Source organism: Anomaloglossus baeobatrachus, chromosome 1, assembly GCF_048569485.1.
Source record: "Anomaloglossus baeobatrachus isolate aAnoBae1 chromosome 1, aAnoBae1.hap1, whole genome shotgun sequence".
NCBI classification, from domain to species: Eukaryota; Metazoa; Chordata; class Amphibia; order Anura; family Aromobatidae; genus Anomaloglossus; species Anomaloglossus baeobatrachus.
The window spans coordinates 668861397-668877363 of NC_134353.1; the positions used below are offsets into that span (position 1 = coordinate 668861397).

Here is a 15967-nt window from a genome sequence, read left to right on the forward strand (position 1 = left end):
GATAGATGAGATCATTAACTGCTGTGACGATCTCCTGCAGTCCTGCCATCAGCGCTGTCACTGCCTTCTATGCCCGCCGCGTTGTCAGCAGTATTGCGAGAGCCCGTGAAGTCACCGCTAGTGACAGTCTCGGGCCGCTCGCGTGACGGGCATAGACAACAGTGACAGCGGTGACGTCAGGAGGCAGGGGATCGTCACAGCAGGTAATGATCTGATCTCACCTCCTGATAGCAACGCTCGGCATCCCCGTGGCTGCACGCACTGCAGGTTGACAAGCTGCTGATACTGTGGGCAGACACTGACACAGTGCAGGGCAGGCAGCGGCTGGGCTGGAGCGGGACACAGACTGCACGGGCACCTGGAGGTCACACGGAAGCGCTTCTGTGCGACGTCCAGGGAGTGTGACGTGTGTTTACTCTGCTCCGCTTCCTCTTCTGGCATTATGACATCACTTCCTGTAAAACCGCGGGCAGCGATGAACATTACCGCAGGTAAATCGCGGCTATACCGAGGGTATACCGCACATCATTTGCTACCTGCGGTATACCCCCGGAATTTCGCGATTACATTACAGTGAATGGAGTGAAATTCCGGGGGTATTCCACAGGTACCTGCGGAAAATAATGGACATGCTCATTTTCTCAAGAAAGTTTCTTGAGAAAAATCTGCAGCGTGCGCACAGTTTTTTTTTGTTCCCATAGGTTTTGCTGGGAAATGTCTGCAGAAAGATTTCAAACCTTTCTCAAGAAATTTCCGCAGCAAATCCGCCAATTATATTTTTCAGTAGCCAGGCTTTGAGAAGTATCCTAATCCTCATTAAAAAGCAGCCCTGACCTGGTGGGTTTGGATTATTTACACGTTTTCTCTCCTGATCTACTACCATCAGATCTATCCCCTTACCACGTACAAGAGCTTGCAGTTCAAAGCTCAATTCACGTCTCTGCTTTTTTGTCCACATATGGCACATGTGCTAGGAAAGCTTCCAGCAGAATTGGGACATGTTAAAGGGAACCTGTCACCAGTTTTGGGGCCTATAAGCTGCAGCCACCACCAGTGGTCTCTTATATACAGCAATCTAACATGCTGTATATAAGAGCCCAGGCCACTGTGTAGAACATAAAAAACACTTTATAATACTCACCTAAACCGGTCGGTGCGGAGCAGATTGCTCGGACGGGCATCTCCATTCTCCTGTACCAGCGCCTCCTCTTTTGGCCATCTTTGTCCTCTGTCTTCTGAAGCTTGGGTGCATGACACGTCTGACGTCATCCACAATAGCCGACACTGGGGTCTTGCGCAGGTGCACTTTGATCTGCCCTGAGCAGATCAATAAATACAATACAAGGTATTGTAGTGCGCATGCGCGGAACCTCAATGCCGGCTATTGTGGATGACGTCAGACGCATCATCCACACTAGTTTCAGAGGACAAAGATGACCAAAAGAAAAGGCGCCGATTACGGAGGATGGAGACGCTTATCCGAGCCATCTGCTCCGCAGCGACCGGTTTAGGTGAATATTATAAAGTGATTTTTACGTTCCACACAGCGGCCTGGGCTCTTGTCTACAGCATGTTAGAATGCTGTACATAAGAGCCCACTGGTGGTGGCCACAGCTTATAGGGTAAAAAAAACTGGTGACAGGTTCCCAATAATAGCTCTCATATGCTAAGTGTATGCCCAAAATGAGTCTTTTTGGCATTCACTAGTCTCAGTATGTGTGGGCTCACTTTTTCTTCCCAACAGTATAGGATAGTGTTATATGTTATTTATTTTTATGCAGAGGGGCACACCGAAAAAATGATGTATTGCTTATATAGCACTATCATATTCTGTTGTACTTTACACATGTGATAATCACTATCCCTATTGGGGCTCACAATGTAAACTGCCTATCAGGAGTGCACCACTCCTCTGCCTCCCGGCTTCTGCTTGTCAGTGGTTGTGTGCTTCTGAATATTGAGGGCTCAGACAAGCGGCAATGTGGGCTTGCTGCTCCAAACTGTGTGCCTCTGAATCGGGAGAAACGAAGGCACTCCAAAGCTCAGCAGATCCATTGATCTGGCCAGCGTGCGAACAGTGCTGGTAACTACCGTAGTAGTGATGAGTGAGCACTATCATGCTCGGGACAAGCAGTCGGATGCTCGGATGGGCGCGATTGGAGTACCCGAGTATAATGGAAGTCAATGGGGGACTCAAGCATTTTTCTAGAAGATTTTTCCGGATCAATGGATCTGCTGAGCCCATGCGCTTCTCCCCTGATTCAGGATTCAGAGGCACACAATTTGGTGCTTCAGCCAATTGAGATCAGATGTCACATTTTTTCTTTGGTTTTGTTTTAGTTATGTAAAAAGCTATGTCATACAGTGCCTTGAAAAAGTGTTCATACCCTGTCAACTTTTTTTTCACATTACAAGCCCAAACTTAAAAGTATTTTGTTGGGATTTTATGTGATATTCCAACACTATGTAGTAAGTATTTGTGAAGTGTAAAGGAAATGATACTTCGTTTTCTATATATTTAAAAAAATGAAATCTGGATATTGTGATGTGCATTTGTATTCAGCCCCACTGAGTCAATACTGTTGAAGATCACCTTTCACTGCAATTACTGTTGCAAGTGTTTTGGGGTACATGTGTATCAGCTTTGCACATCTAGAAGCTTACATTTTTGCCCATTCTTTTTCGCAAAATAACTAGCTCAGTGAGATTGGATGGAGGTGTCTGTGATCAGCAATTTTCAAGCCTTAGGCTATGTGCCCACGGGCGCTCGTACCTGCGGATGTATCCGTGGGTACGAGCGCATGTTTCCCACAGCTACCGGCCGGCGTCCGCAGCTATTTTTAGCTGTGAGTTTCCAGCGGAATAGCTGCGGGAAACATGCGGACATTCATGCGAATTACGTGCGGACGTCCCAGCCTCTATCTCCATAGCGGAGGGCCGGGACATCCGCAGGTAATTCCGCAGGAATAGCTGACATGCAGTTATACCTGCAGATGTGGACATCCGCAGCATGCTCGGCAGCCGCACTTTCCGCAGCGTGGACACAGCACTCCCCATGTCCCACAGGATAACTTGGAGAGTGTCTATACATGCTAAAACCTGCGGATTTATCTGGAAAATCCAGATAAATCCGCATGTTTTCCCCGGCAAAATCCGCAGATTCAAGCTCCCGTGGGCACATAGCCTTACTTACAACTCAATAGAATACACTGGTGCTTTACTGGGTGCACAAAAAGTGAGATGTAAGGGAGCTGCTTTTAGAAGGCAGGCTTTGTGTGATAGTCTGTCAACTGAATGAAAACTAGGTAATTAAGAGACTACCACGCTCCCCCATAAACCCTAATGATATAGAGAGATATATAATGTACACATAGTATGATGGCCCCACAAATAGCCCTCCAAATAGTATAAAGAACCCACAAATAGCCCTCCACATAGTATGAAGGACCCACAAATAGCCCTCCACATAGTATGAAGGACCCACAAATAGCCCTCCACATAGTATGAAGGACCCACAAATAGCCCTCCACATAGTATGAAGGACCCACAAATAGCCCTCCACATAGTATGAAGGACCCACAAATAGTCCTCCACATAGTATGATGGTCCCACAAAGAGCCCTCCACATAGGATGAAAGACCCACAAATAGTCCTCCACATAGTATGATGGACCCACAAATAGCCCTCCACATAGTATGATGGACCCACAAATAGTCCTCCAAATAGTATGAAGAACCCACAAATAGTCCTCCAAATAGTATGAAGGACCCACAAATAGCCCTCCACATAGTATGATGGACCCACAAATAGCCCTCCACATAGTATGATGGACCCACAAATAGTCCTCCAAATAGTATGAAGAACCCACAAATAGTCCTCCAAATAGTTCTCCAAATAGTATGATGGACCCACAAAGAGCCCTCCACATAGTATGAAGGACCCACAAATAGTCCTCCACATAGTATGAAGGACCCACAAATAGCCCTCCACATAGTATGAAGGACCCACAAATAGCCCTCCACATAGTATGATAGACCCACAAAGAGCCCTCCACATAGTATGATGGACCCACAAAGAGCCCTCCACATAGTATGATAGACCCACAAATAGCCCTCCACATAGTAAGATGGACCCACAAAGAGCCCTCCACATAGTATGATGGACCCACAAAGAGCCCTCCACATAGTATGATGGACCCACAAATATAATGAACCCACAAATAGTCCTCCAAATAATATGATTACCCCACAAATAGCCCCCCAAATAGTATAATGGCCCCACAAATAGATCGCCAAACAGGTGCTGCTCCCTAAGGCAGTATGATGGCCCCCACATAACACCAAATAGTATGATGACCCCACAAAGTACTCATTGATTAAATAAAAAAATGTTCACATCTTCCTATTCCCCCGCTGCGTCAGTCTGTGCAGTGCAACCTGTGTTCTGCACAGTGGTCGTAATGTAATGCCGTCATCGCTCCCGCTGTGCAGATATGTCAGATGTGTCAATTGCCTGCTTCCTCTTCCATCATTACTTTTAACTCTATCTGTAAACAGGATGCGGATACAGTTGAACGTCGGGAGGAAGGCCCCATAGCGTCCACGTGATCTGCCATTTTTAGTGGTACTCCATTGATAAAAGGGATGCAGTGTTTGCTGGAGTGCCACAGTCTTATAATCTTGTGAGCCGGATACCCGCGAACCTTTCACTGATGATATCTTAAGGCTATGTGCGCACTAGAAAAGTGATTTTTCTCAAGAAAATTTCTTGAGAAACTTCTGGGAGTTGAAGATTACTGCACCTGTGGTAAAAAACCGCACCAAATCCGCGGGAAAAACGCAAGCGTTTTTGCCGCGATTTAGCCGCGGTTTTTCCACAGGTTGGTCCCTGCGGTTTTTTTATGCTGAACAGAAATAAATAATATAGATAATCGATAGATAGACAGATAATGGATAGAGGGAAAGATGGATAGATGAATAGATAGATAGCTAGATAGATAGATGAGAAAGACCTATATAATGTCCCACCTCCCTGCATATTCTAAGCTGGCACCCTTTAGTGACTTTGATGTGGCACTAAAGGGTGCCTAGCCTTGTATTTAGCCAAAAAATAAATTAAAAAAAAATGACGTAGGGTTCCCCCTATTTTTGTAGCCAGCTAGGGTAAAGCAGATGGCTGCAGCCTGCAAACCACAGCTGGCAGCTTCACCTTGGCCGGTAATCCAAAACAGAGGGCACCCCACGCTGTTATTTTACATTAAATAATTTAAAACAAAAAACGTGGGGTCCCCCCCAAATTGGATCACCAGCCAAGGTAAAGCGGACAGCTGGGGTCTGATATTCTCAGACTAGGGAGGTCCACTGTTATTGGACACTCCCCAGCCTAAAAATAGCAGGCTGCAGCCGCCCCAGAAGTGGCGCATCCATTAGACGTGCCAGTCCTGGCGCTTCGCCCCAACTCATCCCATTGCCCTGGTGCGGTGGCAAACGGGGTAATATATGGGGTTGATGCCAGATGTGTAATGTCACCTGGCATCAAGCCCTGGGGTTAGTGATGTCACGCGTCTATCAGATACCTGACATCACAAACCCAGTCAGTAAGAAATATAAAATAGACAACAAAAAAAGTTTTATTTGTAAAAAAACACTCCCCACATTCCCTCTTTCACCAATTTATTGATAAGAACAATCATTTCCACGTCCGGCGTAATCCAATAAGGGGGGGGGGGCGTCCCATACCATAGTCACTGTCCCAGTCCATGAAGAGCAGAATGTTCCCCATTGGCTGGGAGAGTAATGCAGTGACCTGAGCTAACATCAATAGCCCAGGTCACTGCAGGGGATGACAAGCGCTGCTGTCAGGAGGATAGATGAGATCATTAACTGCTGTGACGATCTCCTGCAGTCCTGCCATCAGCGCTGTCACTGCCTTCTATGCCCGCCGCGTTGTCAGCAGTATCGCGAAAGCCCGTGAAGTCACCGCTAGTGACAGTCTCGGGCCGCTTGCGTGACGGGCATAGACAGCAGTGACCGCGGTGACGTCAGGAGGCAGGAGATCATCACAGCAGGTAATGATCTCATCTCACCTCCTGACAGCAACGCTCGGCATCCCCGCGGCTGCACGCACTGCTGAGTGTCAGTCAGTGTCTGCCTGCGCTGCAGCGTGACACGCTGCTGATACTGCGGTCAGACACTGACACAGTGCAGGGCAGGCAGCGGCGGGGCTGCAGCGGGACACAGACTGCACGGGCACCCGCCGGACGTCACACGGAAGCGCTTCTGTGCGGCGTCCAGGGAGTGTGACGTGTGTGTTTACACTGCTCCGCCTCCTCTTCTGTCATAATGACATCACTCCCTGCAAAACTGCGGGCAGCGATGAACATTACCGCAGGTAAATCGCGGCTATACCGAGGGTATACCGCACGTCATTTGCTACCTGCGGTATACCCCCGGAATTTCGCGATTACATTACAGTGAATGGAGTGAAATTCCGGGGGTATACCGCAGGTACCTGCGGAAAATAATGGACATGCTCATTTTCTCAAGAAAGTTTCTTGAGAAAAATCTGCAGTGTGCGCACAGCTATTTTTTGTTCCCATAGGTTTTGCTGGGAAATGTCTGCAGAAAGATTTCAAACCTTTCTCAAGAAATTTCCGCAGCAAATCCGCGGGTAAAATGGCCTAGTGCGCACATAGCCTAAGGCTGCTTTCACACCTCCGGTTTTAGCAGAGCCAGCCAATCCGGCTCTAAAACCTATGCAACGGATGCGGCGACAATACCGCATCCTTTGCATAAGTTTTTGACATGCGACCCGTCCGGTTTTTGCCGCTTGCGGCACGCTACTGAGCATGCACAGTGGAAAAAAACGCATGCAGCGTCCATAGGCATGCATTGCAAATCGCTCCGCATCGGCTGGATGCGGCGCGATGCGTTTTTTTTTTTGCCGGACAAAAAAACGTGCCAGGCAACGTTTTACCCGGCCGCCGTATCGGCTAAATTTGCGGCATGCGGCAAAACCCGGACCGAACGCAAGCCCATGCGGCGCAATACGCAAAAACGCAACCGGCGGCAAAAAAAACCGGTTGCGGTTTTTCTGCAAAGCGCCGGATTGTGCCGCACAGGAAAAAACGGATGTGTGAAAGCAGCCTTAGGATTTCAGTTTATAAAGAGCAACTATTTCCAAGCTTCTCTCGTAAAGTTATTCCCATAATGGGCAGTTGTATTCACTTCTGTCTTATGGTAACTATTTTATACATATTTTTTCAGCATAAAGCATGTTTGGGGCAACTCAGATATCAAAGGCCCAATTCCTGGATAAGGCCAGGCAGGCACGCGAAGAAAGGAAGGGCCTGAAGGAAAGAGAGAAAGCTGCAATCAAAATCCAAGCACTTGTCAGAAGATTCCTCTGTAGATGCCGACTGCAGCAACAAATCCGGTAACGTGGGGAATTATGACCTCCATGCCAATATAATGCTGTTAATTGGTTGAAATACAGTGTAATCAGAGAATAATTTATTTTAATTATATAGTACCACCATATTCCACCGCGCTTTAGGGGTGCTTCACACATAGCGAGATCGCTGCCGAGATCGCTGCTGAGTCACGCTTTTTGTGACGCAGCAGTGACCTCATTAGCGATCTCGCTGTGTGTGACACTGAGCAGCGATCTGGCCCCTGCTGCGAGATCGCTGCTCGTTACACACAGCCCTGGTTCGTTTTCTTCAAAGCCGCTCTCCCGCTGTGACACACAGATCGCTGTGTGTGACAGCGAGAGAGCGACGAATGAAGCGAGCAGGGAGCAGGAGCCGGCGTCTGACAGCTGAGGTAAGCTGTATCCAAGATAAACATCGGGTAACCAAGGTGGTTACCCGATATTTACCTTAGTTACCAGCCTCTGCAGCTCTCACGCTGCCTGTGCTGCCGGCTCCGGCTCTCTGCACATGTAGCTGCAGTACACATCGGGTTAATTAACCCGATGTGTACAGCAGCTAGGAGAGCAAGGAGCCAGCGCTAAGCAGTGTGCGCGGCTCCCTGCTCTCTGCACATGTAGCTGCATTACACATCGGGTTAATTAACCCGATGTGTACTGTAGCTAGGAGAGCAAGGAGCCAGCGCTCAGTGTGCGCGGCTCCCTGCTCCCTGCTCACACAGCTAAGCGGTGTGCGCTGGTAACTAATGTAAACATCGGGTAACCATACCCGATGTTTACCTTAGTTACCAGTCTCCGCAGCTTCCAGACGGCGGCTCCGTGCAAGCGCAGCATCGCTTGCACGTCGCTGCTGGCTGGGGGCTGTTCACTGGTCGCTGGTGAGATCTGCCTGTTTGACAGCTCACCAGCGACCATGTAGCGATGCAGCAGCGATCCTGACCAGGTCAGATCGCTGGTCGGATCGCTGCTGCATCGCTAAGTGTGAAGGTACCCTTAGGCTATGTGCCCACGCTACAGGATTTATCGCGGATTTGACGCGGATTTTGACGCGGATTTAGCGCGGATTTGCCGAAAATCTGCAGCACAGCTACTCCCCAGCCATTTCAATGGCATTTTGGAAATGCTGTGCCCATGCTGCGGATTTTTCCGCTGCGGATTTTGCCGCGGATTTTGATGCGGAACAAACTGCAGCATGTCAATTGTTTGGTGCGGATTTGGTGCGGATTTTCTGTTTTGAATGGGGAAAAAAAAAAAAATAAAATCCGCATCAAAATCCGCGGCAAATCCGCGGTAAATCCGCGGTAAATCCGCGGCAAATCCGCACCCGCGGATTTGCCGCGAAAGTTGCGGATTTTCAGGCAAAAAAATCCGCAGGGACCTTTTACTGTGGACACATAGCCTTACAGACATCATAATGTGAGGTTTTAATCAAATTGCATTTTCGTTTAATCACTGTTTGCTGTTAGTAAATGAAAATATTTATTCTTTAAACTCAAATCCGCTGATCGTGTCTGCCAGGTTTGTTCTGCCCCACCTGGAGGCAGTATAAGGCTACATGCGCACGCTGCGTTTTTTTTTCGCGTTTTTGTCGCGTTTTTTGTTGCAGTTTTGTTGTCAACACTTTCTGACATCTGACTTCCCAGCAAAGTCTATGAGAAGTCAGATTTGCTGTGCGCACATTGTAGTTAATTTGTCAGCATTTTTTTTGCCAAAGGTTTGTGACAAAAAAGATGCAGCATGTTCATTCTTTCTTGCGTTTTTGTCAATATTTGTCACCCATTGAAATCAATGAGGGCATTCAAAACACAAGGAAAAAACGCTTGGTATCAAATTGGTGCGTTTTGCATGTGTTTTAGCTGCGGTTTTGTCAAGAAAAACACAGCTCACCAACTTAGTTCCAGAATGCCAAAATCAATGCTGTAGTGATTTTGTCCTGCCGGTGTCGGTGCCTATGTCAGTGTCGGTGACCGTGTCGGTGTCGGTGACCGTGTCGGTGTCCATGTCTGTTTTTGTCTCTCTTTCTCCCCAAGCACTACATACTCACCGATCACCGACTGTCACACTGCTCCCGCGCCTCTCATCTTCGGACCCGCTCATTAGCCTCATACATATTGACTCCTTCCCCCATCTGTGATTGGTTGCAGTCACACGAGTCCCCATGCTGAGGGACAGCTGTCTGACTGCAACCAATCACAGCCACAGGTGGGCGTGTCTACATCGTACAGCACTAAAGAGAGTCGCTCTATCAGCGGTGGAGGACTCGAGCTGTGACAGCAAACATCTGAGTGAGGCACCGCTGATCGTGCGGCTTCACTTCAGTCACTCGTGTGGTTTGCACCCGAGTGACTGAAGTGAGCCGCGTGATCAGCGGTGCCGTCACTTGGGTGTTTGCTGTCACAGTTCGAGTCCTCCACCTGTGAGCGCACATCAGGCTGCGACTGAAGTGAGCCGCAGCTGGAAGACTCACATGAGTTACAGCACCGCCGATTGTGTGGCTCACTTCAGTAGTGGCCTGAACCGGCAGTGAACCCGTGACGTCATTGCTGCGACAGACGCCGCACTGCGGGACCCGGAGGTATCACAAATCTATGACTTAGTGGCAGCTATGGGCTGCCATTAACCCCTTATTACCCCGATTGCCACCGCACCAGGGCAATGGGAAGAGCTGGGTCCAGCACTAGAATTGGCGCATCTTATGGATGGTGTGGACTGCTATTGTTAGGCTGGAAAGGACCAAATAACGATGGCCCTTCCCACCCTAATAATATCAGCCCCCAGTTGTCTGCTGCACCTTGGCTGATATTAGAAAATTGGGGGACCTGTCACCACTTTTTTTGGCGTATAAGCTGCGGCCACCACCACCAGGCTCTTATATACAGCATTCTAACATACTGTATATAAGAGCCCAGGCCGCTGTGAGAACATAAAAAATCACTTTATAATACTTACCTAACGGTCGTGCGGTGGTGGTATGGGTGTATCCGGTGCCGACGCCTCCTCTTTCGACCATCTTCATCCTCTTTCTGAAGCCTGTGTGCATGACGCATCTACGTCATACACACTCGCCGATCCTGGGCAGGCGCACTACAATACTTTGATCTGCCCTGCCCAGGACCTGAATGCCTGCTTGTTTGAATGACATTGGATCCGTCATGCACCGCAGCTAGAGAAGAAGGAGAACAAAGATGGCCAAAAGAGGTGGCGCCGGCACCGGACAACAGAGGCGCCCATATGGCCCACCGCACAACCGTTGGGTGAGTATTATAAAGTGTTTTTTATGTTATGCCCCCGGCCTGGGCTCTTATATACAGCATGTTAGAATGCTGTATATAAGAGCCCGGTGGTGGTGGCCGCAGCTTATAGGGCAAAAAAGTGGTGACAGGTTCCCTTTAAAGTGGTTGTCAATATGTGACTGCTTCAGCCAATCACTGGCCACATCAATGATGCACTGGCCTCTGCTATGGCAAGTGATTGGCTGTAGTTGCAACACTCCCGTCTGGCTGTAAGAGGTAACATGGAAACCATCTTGGAAGACTTTGCAGCACTGGAAGAGGAATGGCGGGGGACTAGTAAGGTGAATATACATTTTATTTGTTTTTATTTCTGAAACATTCTGGAATTTTTTTGGAAGAAAAATTCTGTCGTTAACATCCCCTTTTATAAACTCCTCCATGTGTTTTATTGTTTTTTTTTATTTTACAACAGGCAAGAAGTAGATCAATTCCTAGAAGGTACTGAAAATGGATCCATCAAGATCAATGCACTCTGTGTATTCAAGATAGCGCGCAAACTCCTATTTATATTCAGAATCCCAGTAGACAAATTGGTGAGTGGCATTCTATGTTTGTTTCAAGCACTTTGTTCTTTAATATTTACGACAAACTACTCATTGTTTTCTTCCTAGCATAGTCACAGCTACATGGGGTATACTAGGCATTTGGGATCTTGGCACACCAGATGTTACAGTTTGGTTTCATGTAGGAGACGTCACAGACTTTTTATAATTATCAAATGTTGAGACAATGTCAGAATGTGTTTTACAAGATATCTGGAAATGTAGAGGAGTAGAGCGGTAATATAAAGTTATTACAAGGTACAACAGATTGATTATCTTCAGGAAAATCTGATGAGAAGTTAAAACCCCTGACACATTAGACTAGCTAAATTTTGATTTGTTAAATCATGTAAAGTAGCATATTGCTTTCCTAGCAGGTTCCTTCTGTAAAAGCTAGTTATCACAGAAAAAAATTCATAAAAATAGAAGTTCTAGAAACCAGGAGCCACATTTCATTAAACGATGCTAAATAATCCTATCCCATCTTTATGTCTTTGTAGCGGTTTGAAAAACTTTGTCGCTGTATCCTTACCAGTATGGAGTGCGAGAATGAACCCAAGGTATGCGCTGAATTCTGCTGTTATATAACTTTAACGCATCAATCCAGCATTTTTTTTATTTCTCCTCTGGAGTTCTGCTTTAAATCGAAGTCCTTTACCCTTGTCTTATACTCACCCTCCAGCGTCTCCATCTGTTATCCACGCCGCTCCTGTTGGTCTCCGGAGGTTTGTGACCTGCCGCTTGCTCCAGTGTTTCATGGAGCACGTCAGAGGTCACAAGTCAATATAAGTGTATGAGAGCCCCAATCTGGCTCTCAAAGAGTTGCATCAAGAGCTTGTGACATAACTTTTGGCTTCTGGCCAGTCAGAAGTTGCGGTTACAAGCAGATCGTTGTCGGTAAAAGGTGAAGACACTGGAGGGTCAGTGTAAAGGGTGCTTTACACGCAGCGACATCGCTAGCGATGTCGCTCGTGAAAGCACCCACCCCCGTCGTTTGTGCGTCAAGGGCAAATCGCTACCTGCGGCGCACAATATCGCTAGGACGAGTCACACAGACTTACCTTCCTTGCGATGTCGCTGTGGGCGGTGAACAACCTTTTTATTTTTAAGGAGGAGGTTCGTTCACCGTCAAAGCGACCTCACACAGCGGCCCGCCAATAGAAGCAGAGGGGCAGAGAGCAGCTGCATTAACAACACGCCCACCTTGTTGCCGGCAGGACGCAGGTACGTTCTTGTTTGTCGTTCCCAGGGTGTCACATGTAGCAATGTGTGCTGCCTCAGGAACGACGAACAACCTTCATCCTGCAGGAGCAACGATATTTGGGAAATGAATGACGTGTCAACGATTAGGTGAGTAATTTTGATCGTTAGCGGTCGCTCGTTGGTGATACACGCAATGGCGTCGCTAACGAGGCCGGATGTGCGTCACGAATTCCGTGACCCCAACGATATCTCGTTAGCTATGTCATTGCGTGTAAAGCGGCCTTAAGAGTAGGGACTGTGACCTTAGGTTAAGAGCACCACTAGAATGCTAAAATAAAAAAAGATGGCATGGTGCTCTAATTAGTACATTATATATCTGGGTGACCACCCTATAGCTCCCCTTACAAGTCCCAGTGTTATTTTGCTCAATCCTGCTGCCCCTATGCAGGCTAATATCCAAGATCCAGCTAGATGGCTAGATAGTCCCAGTTTCCTGACACTGGTTAGTGTTTCAGGGGACATAATGTCCTGAAAGAAGAAACCAATCATAGATCACTTCTATTCTATGAAAATCTCTGGCAAGGCCTGAAAAATTATAAGTGGATTTGATTTTTTTCTCTTTTTCAGTATTCTGAACCTTTTGGTTTACATTTTAAGGTTACACCCACACTAGTGAATATTCTCTCGCATGCGAGAATTGTATCATAGGGGTGTAGAAGATGGAGAGATTCATTTCTCCATCTTCTCCATCATCTGTCTTAGTGTATATCGGACTGCACTATGATGACATCCGAGTCTAGTCTGAGTGTTGCACGTACCCATAGACTTGTATGTGTGTGCGCTGTCCGATATACGCTGCCAATAAAGGCAAGCAACCATTTTTTTTTCTCTCTCTCATTCTCTCTCAGCCTAAGCAGCTGCTAAAGCAATCACGAGAGATTAGATCCCGGGATCCCAACGTATTGTTACCCCTCTATAAATCACTTGTAAGGCCACATCTGGAATATGGGATCCAGTTTTGGCCTCCACATTTTAAAAAGGACATTCAGAAGTTAGTCAATTCAAAGGCGGCTAACTAGACTACTACAAGGAATGGAAGGCCTCCCATATGATGACAGGTTGAAAAGTTAGATATGTTTAGCTTAGAAAAAAAGACGTCTCAGAGGAGATCTCATTTATATGTATAAATACATGTGTGGTCAATATAAAGGAATGGCACATGACTTATTTCTTCCAAAGACAATACTAAGGACCAGGGGGCACTCACTGTGAGTGGAAGAAAAGTGATTCCGACAGCTAAATAGGAAAGGGTTCTTTACAGTTAGAGCAGTCAGACTGTGGAATGCCCTACCACAAGAGGTAGTAATGACAGATACTATAACAGCTTTTAAAAAAGGGCTGGATGATTTCATCAGTACACACAACATTGTTGGTTATAAGTGACTTAGGGACAAAATGTAGAACTGGCGGAGGAAGGTTGAACTAGATGGACCCAGGTCTTTCTTTGTCGCTCCATTGGGAGACCCAGACAATTGGGTGTATAGCTATGCCTCCGGAGGCCACACAAAGTATTACACTAAAAGTGTAAAGCCCCTCCCCTTCTGCCTGTACACCCCCCGTGCTCCCACGGGCTCCTCAGTTTTCATGCTTTGTGCGAAGGAGGCAGACATCCACGCATAGCTCCACAGCTTAGTCAGCAGCAGCTGCTGACTATGTCGGATGGAAGAAAAGAGGGCCCATAACAGGGCCCCCAGCATGCTCCCTTCTCACCCCACTCTTGTCGACGGTGTTGTTAAGGTTGAGGTATCCATTGCGGATACGGAGGCTGGAGCCCACATGCTGTTTTCCTTCCCCATCCCCTTTAGGGCTCTGGGTGAAGTGGGATCCTAATCGGTCTCCAGGCACTGAGACCGTGCTCCATCCACAGCTCCTGGGGACTCTGCTGGATAAGGAGCCGAGTATCGTCAGGGACAAGGCCCTGCTACTTTGAGGTACTCTGTGTCCCCGTGGGGACCGCGCACAGAAACACTCCAGCATTGCTGGGTGTGTTAGTGCGCCGGGGACCGCAGCGCTGACCGCGCTTGTGCCATCACACACTGCAGCGTGGCTGGGTGTGTTAGTTTACTGGGGACTACCGCGCTGACCACGCGCTGCCATTTCACACTGCAGCGCGGCTGGGAATGTTAGTACGTCGGGGACTACCGCGCTTATACGCCGGCCGCGCTTATAACTTTAGTCCCCGGCTTTTGCGGCCTAGTCTCACTCTTTTCCCGCCCCCAGGCCTGCCAGTCAGGGGAAGGGCGGGACGCTGTACAGGACGTCAGCACTGGGGCTGGAACATGCTTTGCATACTCCACCCCCCTAACTGTGCACAGTGGGGCACCAGATTCCCGCACTTTCTAGGGCACGCCCACGGCCCCCTCCTCTCCTCAGGACGCCGGCAGCCATTCCTGTCAGCTCTTCTGACGCTGGAGAGGGGAGACAAGCTCGGGGAGACCCAGGCAGGGATTCTGGTGACCACACAACCGCTTTGAGCGGGCGGTAAGCAGCACCTGAGGTGCTGGCCCCACTAGTGCAGAAGTGTACTTATAGATTATATGATTATAGGCTATACTTTACACTGTATGGTGCACGGTTGATTTTTGGCTATATACCCTCCTGGATTGCTCAGAGGAGACAACAGCATGTCGTCCACAAGAAGCAAGGGTGCCAAAGCACAGGCTTACTATGCTGCCTGCGCCGCATGTACGGCTATACTGCCGGCAGGTTCCACTGACCCTCATTGTGTGCAATGCTCGGCCCTTGTGGCACTTACTCAGCCGGAGCCTCTGCTAAGGGTGGCCCAGGGGGAACCACCTGCTAACACTGTCCAGGTGACAGGGACAGAGTTTGCATTTTTTACTGAAAGACTTTCTGAGACTATGGCTAAGATATTAGAAGCCTTGCAGTCCAGACCGGTATCTCAGACCATGGGCACTGTGGAATCATTGCTCCCTGGTCCCCCTCAGTTGGAACAACAATGTCCTCCCGGGGTGTCTCATAGATCCCAGGGTGAGGTCTCTGACACGGACCGCAGCCCCAGACCGCCTAAGCGAGCTCGCTGGGAAATTCCCTCGACATCATCACATTGTTCAGGGTCTCAGCGGGAGGACTCTCTGTATGATGAAGCGGAGGTAGCTGATCAGGATTCTGATCCTGAGGCCGCTCTCAACCTTGATACTCCTGATGGGGACGCCATAGTGAATGATCTTATCGCGTCCATCAATCAAATGTTGGATATTTCTCCCTCAGCTCCTCCGGTAGAGGAGTCAGCTTCTCAGCAGGAGAAATTCCGTTTCAGGTTTCCCAAGCGTACAACGAGTATGTTTCTGGACCACTCTGACTTCAGAGAGGCAGTCCAGAAACACCGAGCTTGTCCAGATAAGCGTTTTTCCAAGCGCCTTAAGGATACACGTTATCCCTTCCCCCCTGACGTGGTCAAGGGCTGGACTCAGTGTCCCA

The 15967-nt window shown here is 48.3% G+C and overlaps 1 protein-coding gene across 1 annotated transcript in view; it reads left to right on the plus strand.

The window, feature by feature from the left end:
- UBE3B (ubiquitin protein ligase E3B) overlaps positions 1 to 15967 on the plus strand; it is a 164943-nt gene that overhangs the window by 2434 nt on the left and 146542 nt on the right. The window contains exons 2-4 of the mRNA XM_075320039.1: positions 7266 to 7434; positions 11134 to 11254; positions 11764 to 11823. Of these exons, the coding sequence (XP_075176154.1) occupies positions 7274 to 7434; positions 11134 to 11254; positions 11764 to 11823 (342 nt within the window). The 5' untranslated portion in view covers positions 7266 to 7273. The remainder of the gene's footprint in view (positions 1 to 7265; positions 7435 to 11133; positions 11255 to 11763; positions 11824 to 15967) is intronic.